The sequence below is a fragment of the Cheilinus undulatus genome, linkage group 13 (assembly GCF_018320785.1).
Source record: "Cheilinus undulatus linkage group 13, ASM1832078v1, whole genome shotgun sequence".
NCBI lineage: Eukaryota > Metazoa > Chordata > Actinopteri > Labriformes > Labridae > Cheilinus > Cheilinus undulatus.
Genome location: NC_054877.1, coordinates 38821495 through 38841575, shown reverse-complemented (window position 1 = coordinate 38841575; position 20081 = coordinate 38821495). Strand labels below are relative to the sequence as shown.

At 39.6% G+C, this 20081-nt stretch overlaps 1 protein-coding gene across 10 annotated transcripts in view; it reads left to right on the top strand.

Moving 5' to 3' along the window:
- Window positions 1-20081, top strand: part of ctnnd2b (catenin (cadherin-associated protein), delta 2b) — a 273868-nt gene that overhangs the window by 91214 nt on the left and 162573 nt on the right. For 9 of the 10 annotated variants that reach the window (XM_041803815.1, XM_041803814.1, XM_041803823.1 and 6 more), the window contains exon 3: window positions 15520-15632. In XM_041803815.1, the coding sequence (XP_041659749.1) occupies window positions 15520-15632 (113 nt within the window). Of the gene's footprint in view, window positions 1-6211; window positions 6331-15519; window positions 15633-20081 lie in introns of those variants that run through there. The other variant, XM_041803821.1, reaches the window with a different exon arrangement.

Below are 20081 nucleotides of genomic sequence, written 5' to 3'. Positions count from 1 at the left end.
ACCAAGGTTGATGCGGTGAAGTACCCAACTAGCATGCTTCCATACCTGGCCTGAGGCTAGAAAGGAGGAGTCTGAGGTGGTGGAGGTACGGCTCTGCCAGCAGCAGTGTAGCATCATCAGCATTGAAGCTGGGCCTTCTTTCTCCTAACTAAGGCTGTGTTTTAGCAGTCTATTTTAGCACAGCCTACTTTGTTTGAGCATGAGCCCCAACTCCAGACAGATCATCCATCATACTTTAGGACTATGGGTTGAATCTGAAGGCCATTTAGATTTCCAGCAGACTGGCCACTCATCTACATGCTTGTGCTAAGAGCCAGCCTTTGGGACATTTCTCAGTTAGAGAATGAAACACTGGTGTGAAGAGGAATTTAACTCTTGGATCTACAGCTGTGGTTATCGAGAACAAGACGAATGTGTGCACTTTGGGTTGACCATTTAAGTAGTTTTGGTTTCTAGAGAGCCCTAAATCTCCTTGAATCTGCTCCTCCTTTTACTGTTTTCCAGCTTCCTGAAGTTTTTCTTCTCCTCTGTCTCATTTCACTTGTCTCTCACTGCTCCCCTGGTCTCTATATTTCTATCACACCTCTCCTCTTGGTGTTGGCTTGTTTATCTCAGCCTCGGGGACAACTTTGTTACTGACTGGATGTACGCAGTAATTTTCCATCCTAAAACAATAGCTCCACATCACAGCGGTCCCAGATATACAGCCATTGTGACATTTTCTCATCGAGCGGGCCCCCATCTGAAACAACTAAATGCCAGACGGACACCACGGGGCACAATTAGACCACTTTACACTGGAGAGAGAGTGAGCACACGTACTCTCACACTGAAACTTTGCTCCCCATGCAACCCACCACTGTCCTGCAGTCATTATTTTTACTTTACTAATTGCTTTAATGGGTTTTTCAGGGTCCAGCGTGTTCCTGTAAGCTGGTGGCTGCACACGGCTCTCTCGCTCTGTCTCCGCTCTGTCTCCATTAAAAGGCTCTGAAAGCAGCTGAATCTTTACTAATGCAATCAGCTGACAAGCACTTGATTGTAGAAGCTGCTCATTAAGACATAGTTAATTGTTGTCCTTTTCACTTAATTGCCTAACAGGCTATGATTACTTACATGCAACCACACACACATGCATGCTCACCAATCTCTCAGGCTGATAATGTCCAGGAAGAGTCTCTGTCCACCAGTTAGACTGACGAGATGATGGAGCAGACAGAAAAACTCTAACGCACATTCAGCCACTGTTAAATTCAGCCACATTGGAGGGTTTGCTTTCAAATCACCATTAATAGGATTCATAAAAAACAAGATTTTTTTATCCCAACATTGAAAAAGACTTAAATACTCTGAGCACATGTTACCAACTGGACATGAACAACCCTTTATGATTTGATTAACATATATATAAACTAAGCACAAAAAGGGCATTTTTTTTAGTAGATTGTTTGTTAGTTGTAACAATGCTCCTTGTCAATAAATCTTATCCCGTTGGAAAGCCTGTTTATTTCCCTTTTAAATGGCGCCACATTTGTAAGGAGCATGCGTCTGTGGGATGAGCAGCAGAGCTGAGTATGTGGGTTGCACCCATGAAAATTGTGCCAAGTCTCTGCCAACGCCAAACAGTTTATTTGGCTGTTGCTATTGACTCTTGTTTGTAGCTTCTGGTACCTCCAGGTGTCAGCACCTGTGAGCATGGGCCCTTCTACAGTGGTCAGTGGGCAGAAGTGGGTAGTAACACGTTACATTTACTCCGTTACATGTACTTGAGTAGTTCTTATTAAAAAAATCCTACTTCTGAGAGTAGTTTACGAGCAGAGTACTTTTTACTTCTACTCTGTTACATTTGTGATTAAAAAACAATACTTCTACTCCATTACATTGGGCATGCACTGGTAGCTACTTTTACTTTTCTATAATTTATTTTCATTAAGTATGTTTTTACACTCAGCTGAGCTCTCACAGCAGCGTGAGGTAAAATCCTACTATTATGAGAGAGTCTGTTTTTTCTCATTATGTCAAATTTTCATCCCATAATTGTTATTAACTAACATAATTTGACTGCTGCTTTATGTTTTTTACTTCTTTTTTACTTTTGCAAGTTATGCTTGCAAGTTATGCTACTTTATTTATGACAATGTGCAGTTTACATTACTGCCCCTGAATAATATGGTGTAATGCAATACGTTTTAATAGACTGCACAAAATGAAGTTACTCATGAAGTTACTACTTGAGTAGTCTTTTAATGAGGTACTTTTTTACTCTTACTCAAGTACTTATTTTTATGAGTACTTTTATTTCTTGAGTAATTATTATTGTTAAGTAAAAGTACTTTTACTTGAGTACTGTATCTGTGTACTCTACCCACCACTGTCGGTAGGTGTCAGTAGCTCCAAGAACCCTGTGCGATAGGGCAACTTCAAAGTGGGTTTCTGCAAAACCAAGCTGTAGCCTTATTTGGAATGAGCCCTAGTGCTATCTCCAAGCTGACAGGGGATGTCGGAGACAGGCCAGTGAAGTGAGTATCCCAGTAAGATGACACCCCAAGAAGTCTTTTTCCTTACCCTGTCAGCATTTAGGAATCACAGGCTGACTTCTACAGATTAGCAGTCACGAAGACGATGAAAAAAACTACCAAGCACAAATGTCCTTACTTTTTGTATTAAGCTTATTTTCAACCAAAAGCCCATTTGTACTGTTGGAACTGTACGAAAACCTTTGCAAAGTTTCTAGGACTTTTGTGATTAAAGAAATCCTTCATTAAGCGCTCAATCATTCCCTTTTAAAATCTGCTCATTACGACAATAATCAATAAAAATATTTGTGAGTGTGACCCTTCTTGGGGCTTCACAGTTTTTCAAACTTCCTGCTCTCAGACTATAACTCTCTGCTCTGTTACAAATGATTAAATTTAAAGCCTTAAGTGGGATTAGCATGATGACATTTTCTCAGTAAATCTCTCATAAATCTCTCCTGAGACGAAACAGCACAACTGAGTAGAGATCCTCATTATGAGCAAACTGACCTTTATGTGTAGAATTTATGCAGTGTGGGCACCTGTAGTGTTTAATTTGTTACTCAGTAGCAGCAGAATATGTTTCAGTATGCAGTGTATCAGCTCTACAGGATCAAAATAGTCTTCATAACGCACACATGCAAATATTTTGATGAAGGCTGTATACTAAAGCATAATTAAATAAAATGTATGTCTTGTTGCTTTGGTAAGAGTGGTTATAATTGAGGAAACAAACTATATTTAGCACAGCTTAACTTTACAGTGGACCATGACTTTGCTGACCTACATGGGCCCATAATTTGGCAGCTCTTCCCTCTATCCCCCTTATAGGCAGCCTTGCACACACACACACACACACACACACACACTAACGCAATCAGATGCCGGCTCAGCACAGAAGCATTAGTGTCCTCTGCAGAATGAAACTCTGAGTTCATCCCTGGGTGCTGTCTAGATTTTTAGCCAAACACTCGGTTGATGGCCCACTTCTCTCTGTGATTAAACCTGTGCTCAGTCAGTCTGCAGCCAAACAGATATGTAAACCGAGCCAATCCACATTTGAATAAAGAAATGACTGGAGGCTGGAGCTTTGCATGTGCAGCACGTATTAGTTATGATGTCGTTTAGTTAGAGTGTGTCATTGTTGGAGTTGGAACCAGATGAATCAGCTAAAGGAGAGGGGAGAATGAATGGAGAGATTTTAGACAGTGAGAGAAACTGGAGAGGTTTGCCTGGTGTCTTTATGCTGTAGGGAGTGACTGTAACAGCCGAGTAGGAGCCATGGGCTGTGATTTACAATGTGATTGTTTCTGGGTAAGAAATGCTTTCACATGCTTTGTCTTAATATCCAAACTATACCCTCTAAATCTGTAGCAATTCTCTTCTGTGTATCCTTTGATACTAGAACTGACAAGCTGACCTGAATGATTTCTCTTGCATGGTCTTTGACAGCCTTCCACCACGGCTGATGTCAGATTGTCAAAGGACAAAAATGCTAATACCCACTGTTGCAAAGCTGAAGTTGGCCATAACGTTTGTGGCAATTCACTAACTTACACTAGCATTATGTAGTGAAGTTTGCTGAAAGGTGATATACTGTACTGTCCTTGGGCTCTTTCCTATTTGACACAACTGGAAATACCCCAAAATTGACTTCTGCTTTTGCAGTGGCAAGGAAATAATGTGAAATAAAATTATTAATTGGTCATCAAATGTGATCTGATCTGCATCTAAGTCAGAAATACAGACAAACATCATGTGCTTAACCTAATACCATACAAATGATTATAACATTTAAAGTTTTTATTGAGCACAGCCATTAAACATTCAGAGTGCTGCTGGGAAAAGCAAGAGAACCAAAAAGAGCTCATTTCAGTTAGGAGTTAGCACACCTGAAGTCCAATCAATGGACTGAGATTTCAGCCAGGTGTGGAGCTATTGTGACTTTTAAAAATACTCAAACTTTTGAGTTTGCACTTCATTAGAAGCATCTGCTGATGTGAGCTATGCTTGCAAAAAAGAGATCTAAGAAGACCTTCGATCAAAAATTGATCTGGCAAATAGTGGCCAAACGGTGGAAAAAATGGCCAAAAAGCAGAACAAGGGCTACAAACAGGCAAAAAGAAGTGGCAAATAGGGGCAAAAGTGGCAAAATTGAGTCAAAAGCAATAAAAATGCGTGAAAAGCAGCAAAATGGCTTGAGACTAGCAAAAATGGGAAAGAGGTTGGTGAAATATGATTAGAAAAGGGGCAAAAGTGGGTCAAAAAAAGGAAAAAATGAGTAACGAGGCAAAAAAATCGACAGACAGTCCACAATTTTTTTAATTGGAGAAAAAACAAACAGCAGTAAATGTGGTTAAAAAGTTTTCATAGTGGCAACAATTGGTGGATAGTGGCAAGAAGAGGCAATAATAGTTAAATAGAAGCAACAAATAGGCAGCAATTGAATTCATTTGAAAGGTGCTATATAAATAAAGTTTGATGATTGATTGAGAAAGTGGCAAAATTGGCTTTAGACTCTTAAAAACGGGAAAGAGGCTGGCGAAATAATGTTAGTTAATTAAAAAGGCAAAAATGGTTAGTAGAAATTGGTTGAAAATGGCTTAAAAAGCAGAGAAAATGTGGGGAAAAGAGGTTAATAGTGACAAAAAATTCTTTGACGGAGGCAACAATTGGCAAATAGTGTCAAAAATAGGGGAGAACAGGCAAAAATGGCCAGAAAAAGTTGGGAAAAGGGGTTAAAAGTGACAAAAATTGATTTTAAATAGGCAAAAGGGGCAGGAAAGGGGGTGAAATATGATGATTAGGGGGCAAAATGGGTTTATAGAGACTAAAAGTAGCATCAATGCTACAGATCCACCACACATGCATTTATACTACTAGTAAATCACTCACATCTCTGGTGACCAGTGAAATCTGTGGGCAAGTCTGCTTTCCACTTCATCACATTAATCAATCAGAGGCTTTAAAGACTGATAGATAGATAGATAGATAGATAGATAGATAGATAGATAGATAGATAGATAGATAGATAGATAGATAGATAGATAGATAGATAGACAGACAGACAGATGGATACAAGTTGCTCAGTATGAAGCTTAAAAGTCAAAGATCCATCAATGAAGAATCCAAGATATTTAAAAGAAGCCAGACTCAATCACATCACCCTGAGACGGGCTAATAGTTTAACTGACTCATGGTGCAGACGAGTGTTCAGCCATGCATCCCTGTCTAACACTCTTGTGTCTAACACACGTGCGTGTTTGTGTGTAGGAATCTGTAAGAGTGTGTGCTTCCATCCATCTTCTGTCTCTCCTGCCTCCCCTTCTTCTTTCACAACCACCTCTTTGCTTTTCAGTGATGGAGGCGAGGCAAAGGGGAGGAGGGGGGAGGAAGGGGAGGGGTACAGATGGTCTGGTTAGAGAGAGAGAGAGAGAGAGAGAGGCAGGGAGTAAGTGGCGAGCGGCGGGCCTTTTTGGCAGGGTCAGCCGGTGGGAGGGCTCATTGTGATGCAACGTTGCATAAATAATGCCACGGGGCTTCTAAATGCTCCGTTGCCATGGGGACCTTTGTGCCTCAGTGAACACATGTCCCCCGAGGAGGAGAGAGAGAGGGGCTGAGCTACAGTCAGCTCAAGTGACACTTGTAGTCTCTCTCTCTCTTCACGTCTCCCTCACTCGCTCTGTTTGAGTCGGGACAGATGAGTGTTTGGAGGAGGGAGAGGGAACATTGTTGGCGCTTTTTGACTGGAGGGGAGAGAGGAAGAAGAGGAGCGGGATACTGTTTGACTTTGTGAAGCATGGTCCATGTGAAGGTACGTGTGCTCGCTGATTTATTTTAACCTGTTTTGCCATTTTTTTGACACCAGCTCCTCTCTGGATACATTCCATCACGGCCTCAGCTTCCTCCTCAGCAGTAACAGGTGTCCGCCTGTCAGCCCTGAAATGGAGGGAGCAGAGATCGGAGGGGTTAGAGTGAGGGGGGGGGAGAAAAGGAGGGAGCTTTTGTTTGGATGTTTTCAAGAAGCCTTACAACAGAAATTCTCACGGCTTTGACATCCAGCGAGTTAGTCAGCTTTCTGAGCCGCTCAGCCTCAGCTGCAGGAGCGCCAAACAAACAAGCAAATAAACAAAGGGAAACAAAAAAAAAAGTGTTTCATCTTATCCTTCATCTGCTGTGGAGATGTTGCATCAAAGTTGGAGCTCAGTCTTCAAGCTGATGAGATTGATCTGACTGGAAAAGTAAGTCTCCTCGCACAGGGACAAGATGCAGTTTGTCTTGAGTGAAGTTAACTTTCTGATGGTATTTCTTCAGAGGATTACAGCTTTTATCTGCATTCGAGCCTTTAAATGATGAGATCATTGCCTCCAAATTCATCCATGTGTTTCTTGCAGATGATTGGCTGCACTCAAACCCTAAAACAAACACTGCCATGATTGATCTCAGGCCACTGAAGTGCTAAAGCTGTTTTATTACAAGGCTTTTATTTGTGTCTTTTCCAAATATGATTTATTATCTGCTCAGTAAATACGGCCCACTCTGCACAGCCGAAGCAGCCAGGTGATTTTTTTTATGACTATTTCTGTCAGCAGCGATATTTTCATCCGCAGTGCAGAGTAAACACGTCTATGTATCATCATGTTGACACTGTGTAAACAGGAGAGAGTCTGCATGTTAGACTTTTTAACAGGATTCACACTTGAGAGACGCAACAGCAGTGAGAGTGTTAACAGGCTCTCACATTTTCCACATTTATAACTGAACATATCTGCTGTTTGGCAGCCGCTCAGCCCTCATCCATGTCAGCAAGTCAATGAGAAACTTTCCACAACCCTGTCATTGTTAGAGCATCTATAGACCCACATAATGTTACACAGGAGGGACTGATAGCTGTAGTAGTGTGACTGCTGCATGCACATCTATGTGAATACATTTGTGCATGCCTCTGTGCAAATGTGCATGCATTAAAAACTAAAGAAGTCATGCTGCCAGTCGCTGATCACCAAAATCAATCACCTGTGGGTGATAATTGGGTGTCTGCAGCTACAGAGCTGTGTTTGCAGAGTGGTGTAATTGACTTATTGACTTGCTGAATTGAAGACCAATAAATAGAAAACACATTGGCATTGCAGGTCCAATAACATTAAAATGTAGCACTGTTGACTTGGAAAAAAGCCAACTCATTTTGCATGCGGCTGCTGTGAATCAGTCACCCTCCTCCACTCAAAGCAGCCGTGGTTAAGATCCCCTACAATTTTCACCAAATCCTGTATTCAAACCAGCATGAGGAAAGCTAGTTATCTTACTAACCAGGCTTTTTAACTAAGGTGAAGGTAAATAATCATAATTTGTTTCAAAAATTTCAGTTTTGGTGAGAAACTTAAATGAGCACAGACTCTGCATCTGTCCAAATCGGCCGATAAATATTTTAAAATAATGGATCAAACTTCCATTTAGGGTTTAGGGTAACGGTTAGGTTACCAAAAGTTAAGTCAAAAACCTGACCGGCAAAACCTGATCACAAAACATTTGAGAAAGTCAAGTAAACAGTCTGCTTACAGGAAAAAAAAAGCCTTGTCCTGTATGAAAACACTCTAATGCAGCTAACGTAGCTAAGGCTAAAGCCTTATCTACCTATGTAGATAATGAAGCTTAGTTATCTATGTAGCTAACAAAGCTAAATCTAAAGCTAACAAAGCTATGCTTGCTATGTAAATTACTTAAGTAGTGTAGCATCATAACTAATGTAGCTAAAGCTAATGGGAACAAAGCTACATCAGCTACGTTGAATTATGTTACCTTTACTAAAGCTAGACTTGTTTTATAGGTAGCTAAGACTAAAGCCAAAGAAGCTGCGTTAGCTTTGTAGATAATGAAGCTTAGTTATTGATGTAGCCTACATAGTGAAATCTGAAGCTAGCAAAGCTATGCTTGATATGTAAACTACATACTTAATGTAGCCACATAACTAATATAGACAAAGCTAGACCCATTTTATAAGTAGCTAAGACTAAAGCCAACACAGCTGTGTTAGCTATGTAGATAAAGAAGCTTCGTTATCTATGTAGCTAGCATAGCCAAATCTAAAGCTAACAAAGCTATGCTTGCTATGTAATAGGTAATGTAGCCACATAACTAATGTAGCTAAAGATAATGCGAACTAAGCTAAGTTGATTTTTACTATGTTTGTCAAAGCTAGACCCGTTTTATAAGTAGTTAAGTGAAGCGTGGCTCTCTTTAGCTTCATTAGCTTTAGCTAAAGCTATCAAAGTTACAGTGACTTACGTCTTACATTGTAACACTAACCATGTAGCTAGCAAAGCTATGTTAGCTTTAGCTAGAGCTGATGTAGCTAAAGTGAGCCATTATTTGGGTAACTACTTCTAAAACATGTCTACACATAATTTTATGTTGGATTACTCTGAACTTTTTCTTTTTTATTTGTGAAACTTTTCTTAGTCTGCAATGTTTGCAATGTGGTTATTTCATAAAAATAACTGCCAGACTTTGTTTATGAATCAAATGCAGTTATAAAGAAAGGAAAAAAAACTGAAGTGTTGTGTCAGCAGATACCATCCCTTCTGTATTGATAGAGGCAGCATCTCACAGTTATGGTCTGCAAGTGGTCAGAGATCTGTGGTCTGCAGTCAGACCTCTCTCAGCTGCCAGTGCCTCTCAAAGAGGCAATGCAGACTGAAATCTCTTCTTTAGCCAGAAAACCTCAATAATACCTGAATATCCCTTTAACAGTGGCCTGTCGATGGTTAGAGAGGTGCTTGGATTGAATAAATCCACTGTTATGGTTTAATTTAAATTGAAACAGGATTTCCTAAAGTTAGAATATGTGGGGTGCTGTGATTATTCTATTGTAACTAGAGTGTGTGCTTTTCTATCCTTCCTGTTCATACTGCATGTTAGCCGTTGAAATATATGTTAGTATGAGGAAGCATCCCCCTTTTGTCTCTTGGGTTTATCCTAAAATTTCAATATAACTTTGAGTTATGGTTGTTTTATACATAATAATGGAGATAAGGGTATAGCAATTGTCTTGGGCCTGATGTGATATCCTTTCATGGGGTCCAGGTCCTTGCAGCCAGTAGCCTATTGGTATTGGCTTGTCTCACTGGTATGATCAGTATCAGTACCAGCAGAATCAAAAAAAATTATGATCAAGGTGTCCCTAATGAAACACTCATGCACATGTCAAGATGTGCTGCAGTCATTTTCCTGTATGTGTGACCATAAGTGTGTCCGCTTACCATTAATAACAAGAAGATGCTGCATAATTACAGTCAAATTTGCAATTTGATTAGCTAACTTCATTAGTCATTCATTAAAGTCAAATAGCATCATTATGGTGGAGAGGCTGAAGCCGCCTCAGGCATCATCAGACTTTAAGTCACAGACCGTTCTCTGCTCTCTGACAGCGCTCTTATTCTGAAAATACACAAAGAGTAATCACTGATAACATTAATCTTCATCTTTGGTAGGAAGTAATGTTATGTCATATTTTTGTGGGTATTTTGGATGTCATATGCTCTAATTTGTAGTATAAAGCAGTCTGACCCTATGTGGACTCCCGCTCCTCTTAGTATGATATGAAACAGGCTGTTTGTCATGCATATTATAAACTCTGTGAGCATATTAAATTTGTTGTTAAGTGTCTTATCACCCTCATTTAAGTGTCCTTAACTGTTGTCCTTATTTACTTTAAAGATTCTAGCTTAGGTTTTAAATTTTAGTGGAACCCTTCACGATTAACTCAAATAACTTCATAAATGACCATTCATCTTCAGACTTTTATGGCTTTAAGATGAGCTCCTCTGTATTCAGAAGCTGTCCTGGCATTTGATTGATTATGTCCTCCATTCTGACATGATTTATATCCACTCATCCACCCTCCTTTTTCCCTGGAAAACCCACAAAAACGGCAAGAAACCACTTTGAAATAAAAAAAAGTTCTAATATGAAGACTAGTGCTGTGGTAAAAACAAGCTGTGCTTTGAAAAAAATGTGTTTATGTGTAAATTGTTAAAAATCAGTTGTGTATAATCAGTGGTAATGATCGGCATAGCAGCCGACATAAACACTATAATCAGCTGTTGGTTTGTTTGGGTATCATGTAATTACTGGTTATTCATCACACATTGAACAGCATAAATTACACATAAACAATGGCAGAATCACTCAGAGGAAATTATTCACTCCCTTATATGGCAGGGATTTCAGAAAACTTGTTGCATTCTGTATTTTTTCTTGTATTTTTAAATGTTGAAACAGCTGAAAAACATTCAATTTCAGTTGACATCCCTCATGAGTGTGGAGTCGACAGTCTGCTTATTCCAGAAGAAAAAACTCAACGACTTTCTCCAAAATCTTTGTTAAATGTGCATCATTGCTTGTCAAAATGATCATCAGTATCCTCCTCTTTTTCTCATGACAGCTTTTGCAGCTGAAGTCTCAAACTCCAACAGCATGCTAGTTTTTCATGGTTTTGAGACCCTATTGAATCAGACTTTTATTAAATCTAACAGTAACACAGTAAAAGAACAAGGAAGTATGTGAAAGTGAAAAAAATCCTCATACTTGTTTCAATCCCTGAATAAAGTCATCCAGCACAGGTACCAGCAAATCAAGATATGCCAATGAAAGCACAATGTAACCTAATACAGAATATTCAGGTCCAGATTATCAATAGGAATGTACAACAACCATTCCAAAAAAGTTGGCACGCTACGTACAGTGTGAATAAAAATAGAATGCAGTTGTTGTCATATCTCATAAACCATTTTTCATTCAAAATAGAATATAAATAACATATCAGCTGTTGAAATGGAGGCATTGTACCATTTCATTAAAAATATGATCTCATTTTGAATTTAATGCCAGCAACTCATCTCAAAAAAGTTTGAATGGGGCAACTAAAGGCTGGAAAAGTAAATGGTATCCACGAGGGGTAACCTTGCGAAACAGATGGATATGCCTGTTTCCGTGTTTCTTACTGGCAAATCCATCTTGCAAAGCTCCCGTCTGAACTGTTTGGGCCCAGATGCAAAGTGACAGGACCAATCAGTGATGAGGGGCAGTACTTTCAGGTGTGGCAGAGTTGTGACATAAGCAAGCAGCAGCAAGAGGCCGGTGCAATTATGGTGGGAGACATTAGCGTGGAGGCTGCTAAAGCGCCAGTTTTATCAGGACTTGGCTACATTTCTTTGTTAAAAAAAGAACAAAGAACAGCAGTGAGTTGTTTTCTTTTCAACAGCGACAAAAGTCGTGTACTGACATGTCTACAGTTGCCATTGTTTCCGCTGTGTGGTTCTTTATGAGTTTTCTCCTTGGTAGCGTCTACATCACATGTTTTGTTGCTCTGATTGGCCCATAAAGATGTGACGACAGAATGTTCATCCAAGCACCCTACAAGTTTTTTTTTTCTTCAAAGGCTCTGCCCTTTCCCAAACGCTGTGTATGAGTGGTTTTCCAGACAAATGTGTGAAACACGTCCATCTGGTGTGTCAGGTGACATGAGAGGTGCATTTTGCAGCTAATTCAGTTAATTGGCAACAGTTCAATAACATGACTGGCAATAAAAGCAGCATTTTAGTGAGGCAGAGTCTCTCAGAAGTTAAGATGGACAGAGATTCACCAATCTGCTAAAACTGTCTTTATATGGTGGACCAATTTCAGAAAATGTTCCTGAATGTAAAGTTGTGAAGACTTTGAATATTCCACCGTCTACAGTCCATAGTATCATCAAAAGATTCAGAGAATCTGGAGAGGCCAGTGTGCACAAGAGACAAAGCTGAAGGATACTTGAGATCTTTGGGCCCTCAGGCATTATTCTGTAATGGGAATCACTGCATGGGCTCAGGAAAATGTCCAGAAATCATTATCTGTCAACACATTTCACCGTGCCATCCACAAATACAAGTTAAAACTGCATCATGCAAGGAGGAAGCCATATATGAACACAATCCAGAAAACTTGCCATCTTCTCTGGGCCAAAGGTCATTTAAAATGGACTGAGGCAAAGTGGAAAGCTGTTCTGTGGTCAGATGAACCAAAATTTGAAACCCTTTTAGAAACAACGGATGTCGTGTCCTGCAGACTAAAGTGGAGAGGGAGTATTCAGCTTGTTATGAGCGCACAGTTTAAAGCCTGCTTCTCTGGTGCTATGGGGTTACTTTAGTGCCTATGGCATGGGTAGCTTATGCATCAAGAAAGAAACTTTCAATGCTTGAAGAATATACAGGTTTTAGAGCAACAAATGCTCCCATTCAGCCAATGTCTCTTAAAAAGGAGGCCTTGCATATTTCAGCAAGACAATGCTAAACCACATAATGATCCATCACAACAGCATGGCTTCACAATCGAAGAGTCTGGGTACAGAAATGCCATATTTTCAGTCCAGACCTTTTGCCAATAGAAAAATTTAGCACATCATAAAAGAAAAAATCCAGCAGAGAAGACCCAGGACTGTTGAGCAACTAGAATCCCACATCAGACAAAAATGGGACGACATTCCTCTCCCAAAGTCCAGCAGCTGGTCTCCTCACTTCCCAGAGGTTTGCAGACTGCTGTTAAAAGAGGAGGGGATGCTACACAATGATTGACATGACACCGTCCTTATTTTTTTACATGTGTTGCTGCCTTCAAATTCAAAATTAGCAGATAATTTTTACAATATGTTGTTTATCTTCTATTGTGATTAAAATATGGGTTTATGGGATTTGATAGTCATTGCTTTCTGTTTTTTAAATTTACATTATCCACAACTCTCCAACTTTTTTTGAATCTGGGTTGTACATAGAGGAGTAAAGGTGTTTAATGTTTACATCACCTATGGCTTAAAATATGATGACAATAGCCCTTCTGTAGTGAAGCAAAGAAATCCCCACTTCAGCTGGCACTGATATAATCAGACTTCAGCACCCTCAGCACCTTAACTTTATGTTCTAATGAATTATTTAGGGAATTCACACAACAGTCATTGGTGGGGAATGATGGGAAATGGAGCTTAATTACCTTGTGTCTCACTGGTTTCCCATCTGAATTTGGATGGGAACTTTGCAAATGAAGTCCATTGTCTGCAACAATAGAGTTGTTTTTAATGCAACCCCCCCCCCCCCCGAGAACTGAGGCTGCATTACCAGTAAGACTAATGCAGAACACTTTACTCTGTAGGGCTCCCTCACAGTAGGTGTAGGAGCCATAAATGTAAGTTGTGTTTCCTGTTTGCGGCCTTGTTATTGGTTTCATGCTCACTGGGGTTTGTGAGGTGTTGGTGATGATTATATGGGTCACACTCACCTGTTTACCTGAGTTTAACCCTGCACGGTGCTCTTTTTAGAAAGCTATGCTGGCCAATAATCATGATATTTAAACAACAGAAAAGTTTGGATTTAAGTGCTGATTTACAGATGCTTTGGATTATGTTATATATGTTTGAGGAAACTTTTATAGTCACACTGGCCAAAAGTCACAATGCAAGGTAATCAGAGCCCAGAGCTCGTTTCAAGACCACATTTTGAATGTCTTGGTCTTGTTTTGGACTCAAGAGCATTTTTATTTGGTCTTGTCTGGTCAGACTCAGAATTTTCCATCAAGACCGGTCGAGACCAGGAGTGATCAGCTTTTCTTTGACTTTATTAATGTGATAATAAGGAGAAGCACATGCTAAAACAACAAATACCTACACCTGCAAAAACTCAGACATCAGTCCATCTTAATTCTAGTCAGAAATACCTCTGAACTCTTACTTTAGGCCTCATTCACTTGACATGCCAGTGGCTTTTAAAAACATACAAGGATTTATTTTTTACAAGAAGTTAGTTAAACAAATTTGTTGAGATTTTTGCATGTTGTGCTTTGAAAGAGTTGCAGACACCTTGTTTTTACCTGTCAAATTTCTTAAAAAGAAAACTCAAAGTAAAGAGACAATGCTCTAACAGTTCAACCTCGTCATGGTTTTTTAAAATGTATTTTTATGGTTTTGGTCTTGTCTTGGTCTCAGTCTTGGTGCATTCCGGTCTTGGGCAAGTCTTGGTCTCGGATAGTGTGGTCTTGAGTACAACACTATCAATTACATCTCTCACCAAAAGTACTGGAACCATGAGGCAATGCCTTTATTTTTGCTGTAGATCACTGTACACAACTTATAAGACAGCACCTTTAGTTTGAACCTTCCCTTTTTTATGTGATTTCTTTTAGACTCAGTAGCTGAGCTCACCTTCATTTTCAAATAGCTTACCCATTACTGGTCAAAACTCAATGGTTACGATGCAGAAGTTACTGATGAGGAGCAACCTGATACTGATATTGTGGGCACTGCAAAGCAAGAAAAGAAAAAGCCATTACAAGGACACAGGCCCTTGTCCTCCAATTCCAACAATGATCATTTTCTATTGATTTCCAAATAGCTGAGCAAACTGCCACAATGTAAATTCGACCACAGTATTTTTGAAATCACAGTAAATTTTTTTAGCAGTCATACTGAGACAAACGTTAGAGAGAAAAGCGCATCATGATGATGGGGTGGATATACTTCCTAAGGGTTCCTGCAGGATCCAAAGTCTATAGCCAGAGTGTTTCTACTGTAAAATTAGTCAGGCAAGCTTGGAACTAACACTCCCAAATTAACCTGACACTTTATGTTCAAACAAAAACAAATGTCTCGTCCTTTAAAAAGCTCATACTTCATCTGTTCTCCAGTGTCAGAGTAACAAATGTTGCTGCGGTGGTATCTTGAGTTTGGTGTCACATTTTTGTAACATATCAAACTCTTCTCGGGGAATATCTGGCAGTGTGAAACTGGCAGACGCAGTGTTATCTGGCCTGATTTCCCAGCACAGACGGCAGAGTCCATTTCACAACAATTAAAAATGTGATGGAGACAACGGAGCCAAAATTATGATCAGGATGACTGTAAATGTGACAGTAAATAAATGGACCGAATGTTTTGACAGATTTCCTCTCTCTCTCTCTCTCTCTCTCTCTCTTTCTCCAGGAGTTGCAGTTTGAACGTCTGACCAGGGAGCTGGAAGCCGAACGACAGATTGTAGCCAGTCAGCTGGAGAGATGCAAGCTTGGCTCTGAGACTGGAAGCATGACTAGCATCAGGTGTGTTTGTGTGTGCTCTCTTATGTGGGTTCGTCTCACACCTGTCAGATCCTTTTCCATACAAGTCTACCTGTGTGGTCATCAGCTGCACTCTTGCAGGTGACTGGCTTTACAGCAGGTCACATCACGGCTACACTTCTTGATTTGTGTCCAGAAATCATCGCCACGGTTCAAACCTCAGTTCAAAAATGTTGTTTTGCTTTCAACATCAGAGGAAGATGTCTGCATTTCTCTGAAGCACCAGACCATGTTTCTTCTCCATCAGCACCAGGCTGCAATCATTTCTCAAAGGAATGCAACATGTGTTCATGTAGTTGCTTTTATCATTAATTTGTACCGTAGCAATTTTTGTACAACCATACATAATTACTGCAACTATACAATAACTAAAGTTCAGTCTGGGTCACTTTGTCAAGAAACACATGGGATTTGAGGTCATAAATAGTTTTTCTTTATTGGCAGTTGTACATTTGCACTTACTGCTGTTATTTATACATGGCTGTTCTGGGAAGGAGGAGCTGGGGTGGAGGAGGGTTGTAAAAAGTGGCTTGGTGAGGGCCAGGTAAGAGCAGTGTGAATATGGCAGCATGAGTGTGATTAGCCAATAGCATGCTAAAAGCAAATCAGCTGGCCATCAGCTGATGATTGTGTGGGATCAGCTGATCTAAATTATATCACAGTGCTTGACTCCGTGGCCTGCCTGTTCTAATGCTATATGCTCAGTTTACTGCAACATGTTTTAAACAGACAATTTTGTATAGATATGGATTTGGTGTGCCTAGAAATTTTGGCTTTATCTCAGGTGTGCCTTTGGCAAAAAAAAGGTTGAAAACCACCGGTTTAACTGTGGTTAAATCCTGCACTGGCCAATTTTTAAAACGTATTTAACCGTTTAACCACACACATTCCTAGTACAGACCACGTGGATCTGAGTGACCTTGGTTCTAGGTTATTGATATTGTGACAATGAAGGTGTTGCTTTGAAAGAAGATCATTGGTTTAGCCAAGCAGCAGACTGTGACTTTCCATGTAGAGCAGGGATGTCAGACTCAATCACAGCAGGGGCCAAATCCTGAATTTGGGTCTAATCTGAGGGGCCAAACTGGGTCCAAATTTCCCATAAACTGTCAACCTCACCTTCACTGCTAAAGGATTATAGGGGGGAAAACATAAGATTGATAATAAATGATTTTGAGATTTAAAAAAAAGTCAAAAGTTAAAATCATGATTTTTAACAGTTCAAGTACTAAATAAAATTCAAATTCATGAGTTTCAAAGGTCAAAATATGAGATTTTTTTTAAATCATGAGTTTAAAGGTCAGTATTTGAGATTAGTTTAAAAGGTCAAAAAATGGAATAAAATTATAAAAATCCTGGGTTTAAAATGTCAAAATATGAGACAAAACACAAAATTAGGAGTTGAAAAGGTCAAGATGAGAAAAAAAAATAAAAATCAAAAGTTTAAAAGGTGAAAATATGAGATAAAATTCAAAATACTGAGTTATAAAGGTCCGAATATGAGAAACAATCAACGATTTTAAAAGGTTAATATTTGGGATTAAAATTCAAAGTAAGGAGTTGAAAATGTCAGAATGTAAGATAAAATTCTAATTAATGATTTTTAAACATCAAATATGACCTTAATATTAAAATGATGAATCTCAATGTTCAAAATTTGAGATAAAAGTCCAAACCATAACTTTAAGCCATTATTGTGAGATGCAAATTACAAAATACAAAATTAAAATGCAAGTTTCTTTTCCCACATTCCTGACTTTTTTCAAATCATTCTTACTCTTCCCTCTTATTCTAATGACTTAAAATGGATATTTTCAATGGCAGGGTTAAGTTTACATTATTATACTAGAGGAACTCTGCAGACCTCATACTGGTGGGCCAGTAATGAAAATATGGTATGATCTGGCGGGCTGGGTATAGCTGTACCACGGGCTGGATTTGGCCCCCGGGCCTTGAGTTTGACACCCCTGATATAGAGCATTGCTAGATTTGGCAAATTTTTCATTGGTGCAACCCACAATCTCAGCTCTGCTGCTCATCCCACAAATGCATATTCCTTACAAAGCTGGCACCATTTAAAAGGACAATAAACAGGCTTTCCAACGGTATAACATTTTTTGCCAAACAGAATTGTTACAACAGCAATTATCTACCAAACACAAACGTCCTAACTTTTTGTGCTAAGTTTGGATGTAGGTCAAACATAATGATCGTCAGTTTGGCAGCAATCCACTCCTTAGCAGCTTAAAAGTGAACATGAAGGTGAAAAACCTTGAGGCTTGAAGGAGAAGGCTGGGTGAAACTTTGCTAGCTGTGCAGTCTGATCAGCACTGGTGAAGCATGGATCAGTGAGAAGGAAGTCTTATTTAAATGGGCCGTCTTGTTTAGATAATGAGCTCTGATTGGTTGAAAGTCAGCTGATTGCAGCTGGGGCTGCGACTCCCATGTCCTGCATGTACTTCTGTTTAGTCCTCACCCACTCTGGTGGGACGTCTCTGATTTGGAAATGCTCCATCATGCTCACCAGCTCTTCTAAAAATCAGTTTTTCTGCTGTTTCTCTCCTGAGTGTCGTTTGGGGCAGTTTTGATTATAAAACAGCTGCATATTATTTTTGGAAACGTCTTTTTTTAAGAGCAGAGAGTGTGAACAAAAATGGGTGAATATGTTTAAATGCTCTGGAGAACTGCAGAGAACTGTGACGTATGTTTAACATTGTCATCCTATCTGTTGGTGTTATAGAATATTGATTGGTCAGAGTTCTATAAAAATAGGCCAGGATAATGCGCCTAACTAAAGCAGGTGAACCTGGCCTGATATGGCGATGCAGCATCATAAAACAGACGATCTTAGGAGAATAACATGAGATGCCTCTGCTCTTTTTATTTTCAGATTTTCTTCAGCTTCTTTAGACTTTCATCCAACCAGAGAGGATATTTTCTCCTCCAGAGAGGCAGAAATATTCTGTCTGCTTGGATGTTTTACAAAACAAAAGAGCTTTTACAGCATCACATCAGTTATTGTGTTCAGTTTTGCTGACCTCATTTTCAAGAACACACAAAAAAGCTGTTATCAGCTCTCATGATTATCAGCCCACTTCTAGCTCTTCAAGGTAAAAACACATACGCAGAGGTGAGCAGGGCCTGGAGCAGTTAGGTTATAAGCATGGTACTGAATGCATTTTTAGCAACAGTGAAATAAAAGCTCAAGTGTCTTTATATATAATTTAATGTGCATTTTGTGCCTGGAGGACGGATATCAAGTGTCCAAAACTCACCAGCAGACTGGAGTTTGAGAACTGACGGGATCAAGTCGCCTTTTTGAAACTTAAACTGCACAGATTGTAACATCTCTGAGCTCAAGGCTTTGCAGCAGAAGCATTTGAACTTGAAAGATGTCAGACTGGCACATTGATTCTAACAGAATTAAAATTGATTCGATGTGATCATTTTGCTGAATCATGATTAAACTTTTGCTCTTGGAGAATAGAGAATGAGATAGCAGCACTCAATACAAAGATGTCAAACACAGACACTTCTCCATGCACGGATGCATCTCCATTAGGCAGGGATTTAGGCTGTTAAATGCAACAATTCAGCGGTTTCAGTTTAGCATCACTGTAGGATGATATCAGCCTTTTTGACAAACATCAGCTCATCAGGAAAATAAGTCGGCATGTGTCAGCAGCTGATGTTTCTTTATCTGGTTTGTCGTAAATGAGAAGCCTTGCACTGTCTCATCCATCCATCCAATTACATATTTTATTTTGAAAAGCTGACATGAAGAATTACAATGAAGTAATAAAAAATAATTAGAATTGAAATTTGACTACATTTTCAGGCCTTGACATTAGTTTCAAAACTTTAAAGGTCACATATTATGCAATATATGCTTTTTCAGGCTTTTCTAGCAAAAATATGTGCCCCTGGCCTGTCCACAATCTCCCCTCCTCTTTTTCTCCACCTTTCAGAAAATGTGTGCTGTAACAAGCCCTTCTCAGATTTCCCCTCATGATGTCATGTGGGGAGTTAGCACCGACCCCAGGTTCGTTTGACCCTCCCCACTTGGAAGAATGTTCTGTGGAGAGCCACATCCAGGGGCGTGGTCAGGGGCGGAGTCAGACAGCTCATTAACATTTCAAGCCACAGACACAGAGACAGCTCGTTCTGAACAGGGCTGGAACAGAGGAGTTTTATAGACGTGCAAAAATCTAATACTGGAGTGTTTTTTTCAGCAAAAACTTCACAGGCATGTTTTGGGGACCTCTGAGACCAATATCAACTTGTCTTAAAGGGGTAAAATATGTGACCTTTAAAGCAACAATATGAATGTTTTCAACCGTGAAGTAGTAGTTTCAAAGTCTGACAGCACAAGTAGAATTGCATTCACCCCATTTCCACAGAGTGCCATGGTTGCCTGCTTTCAGCACTGTG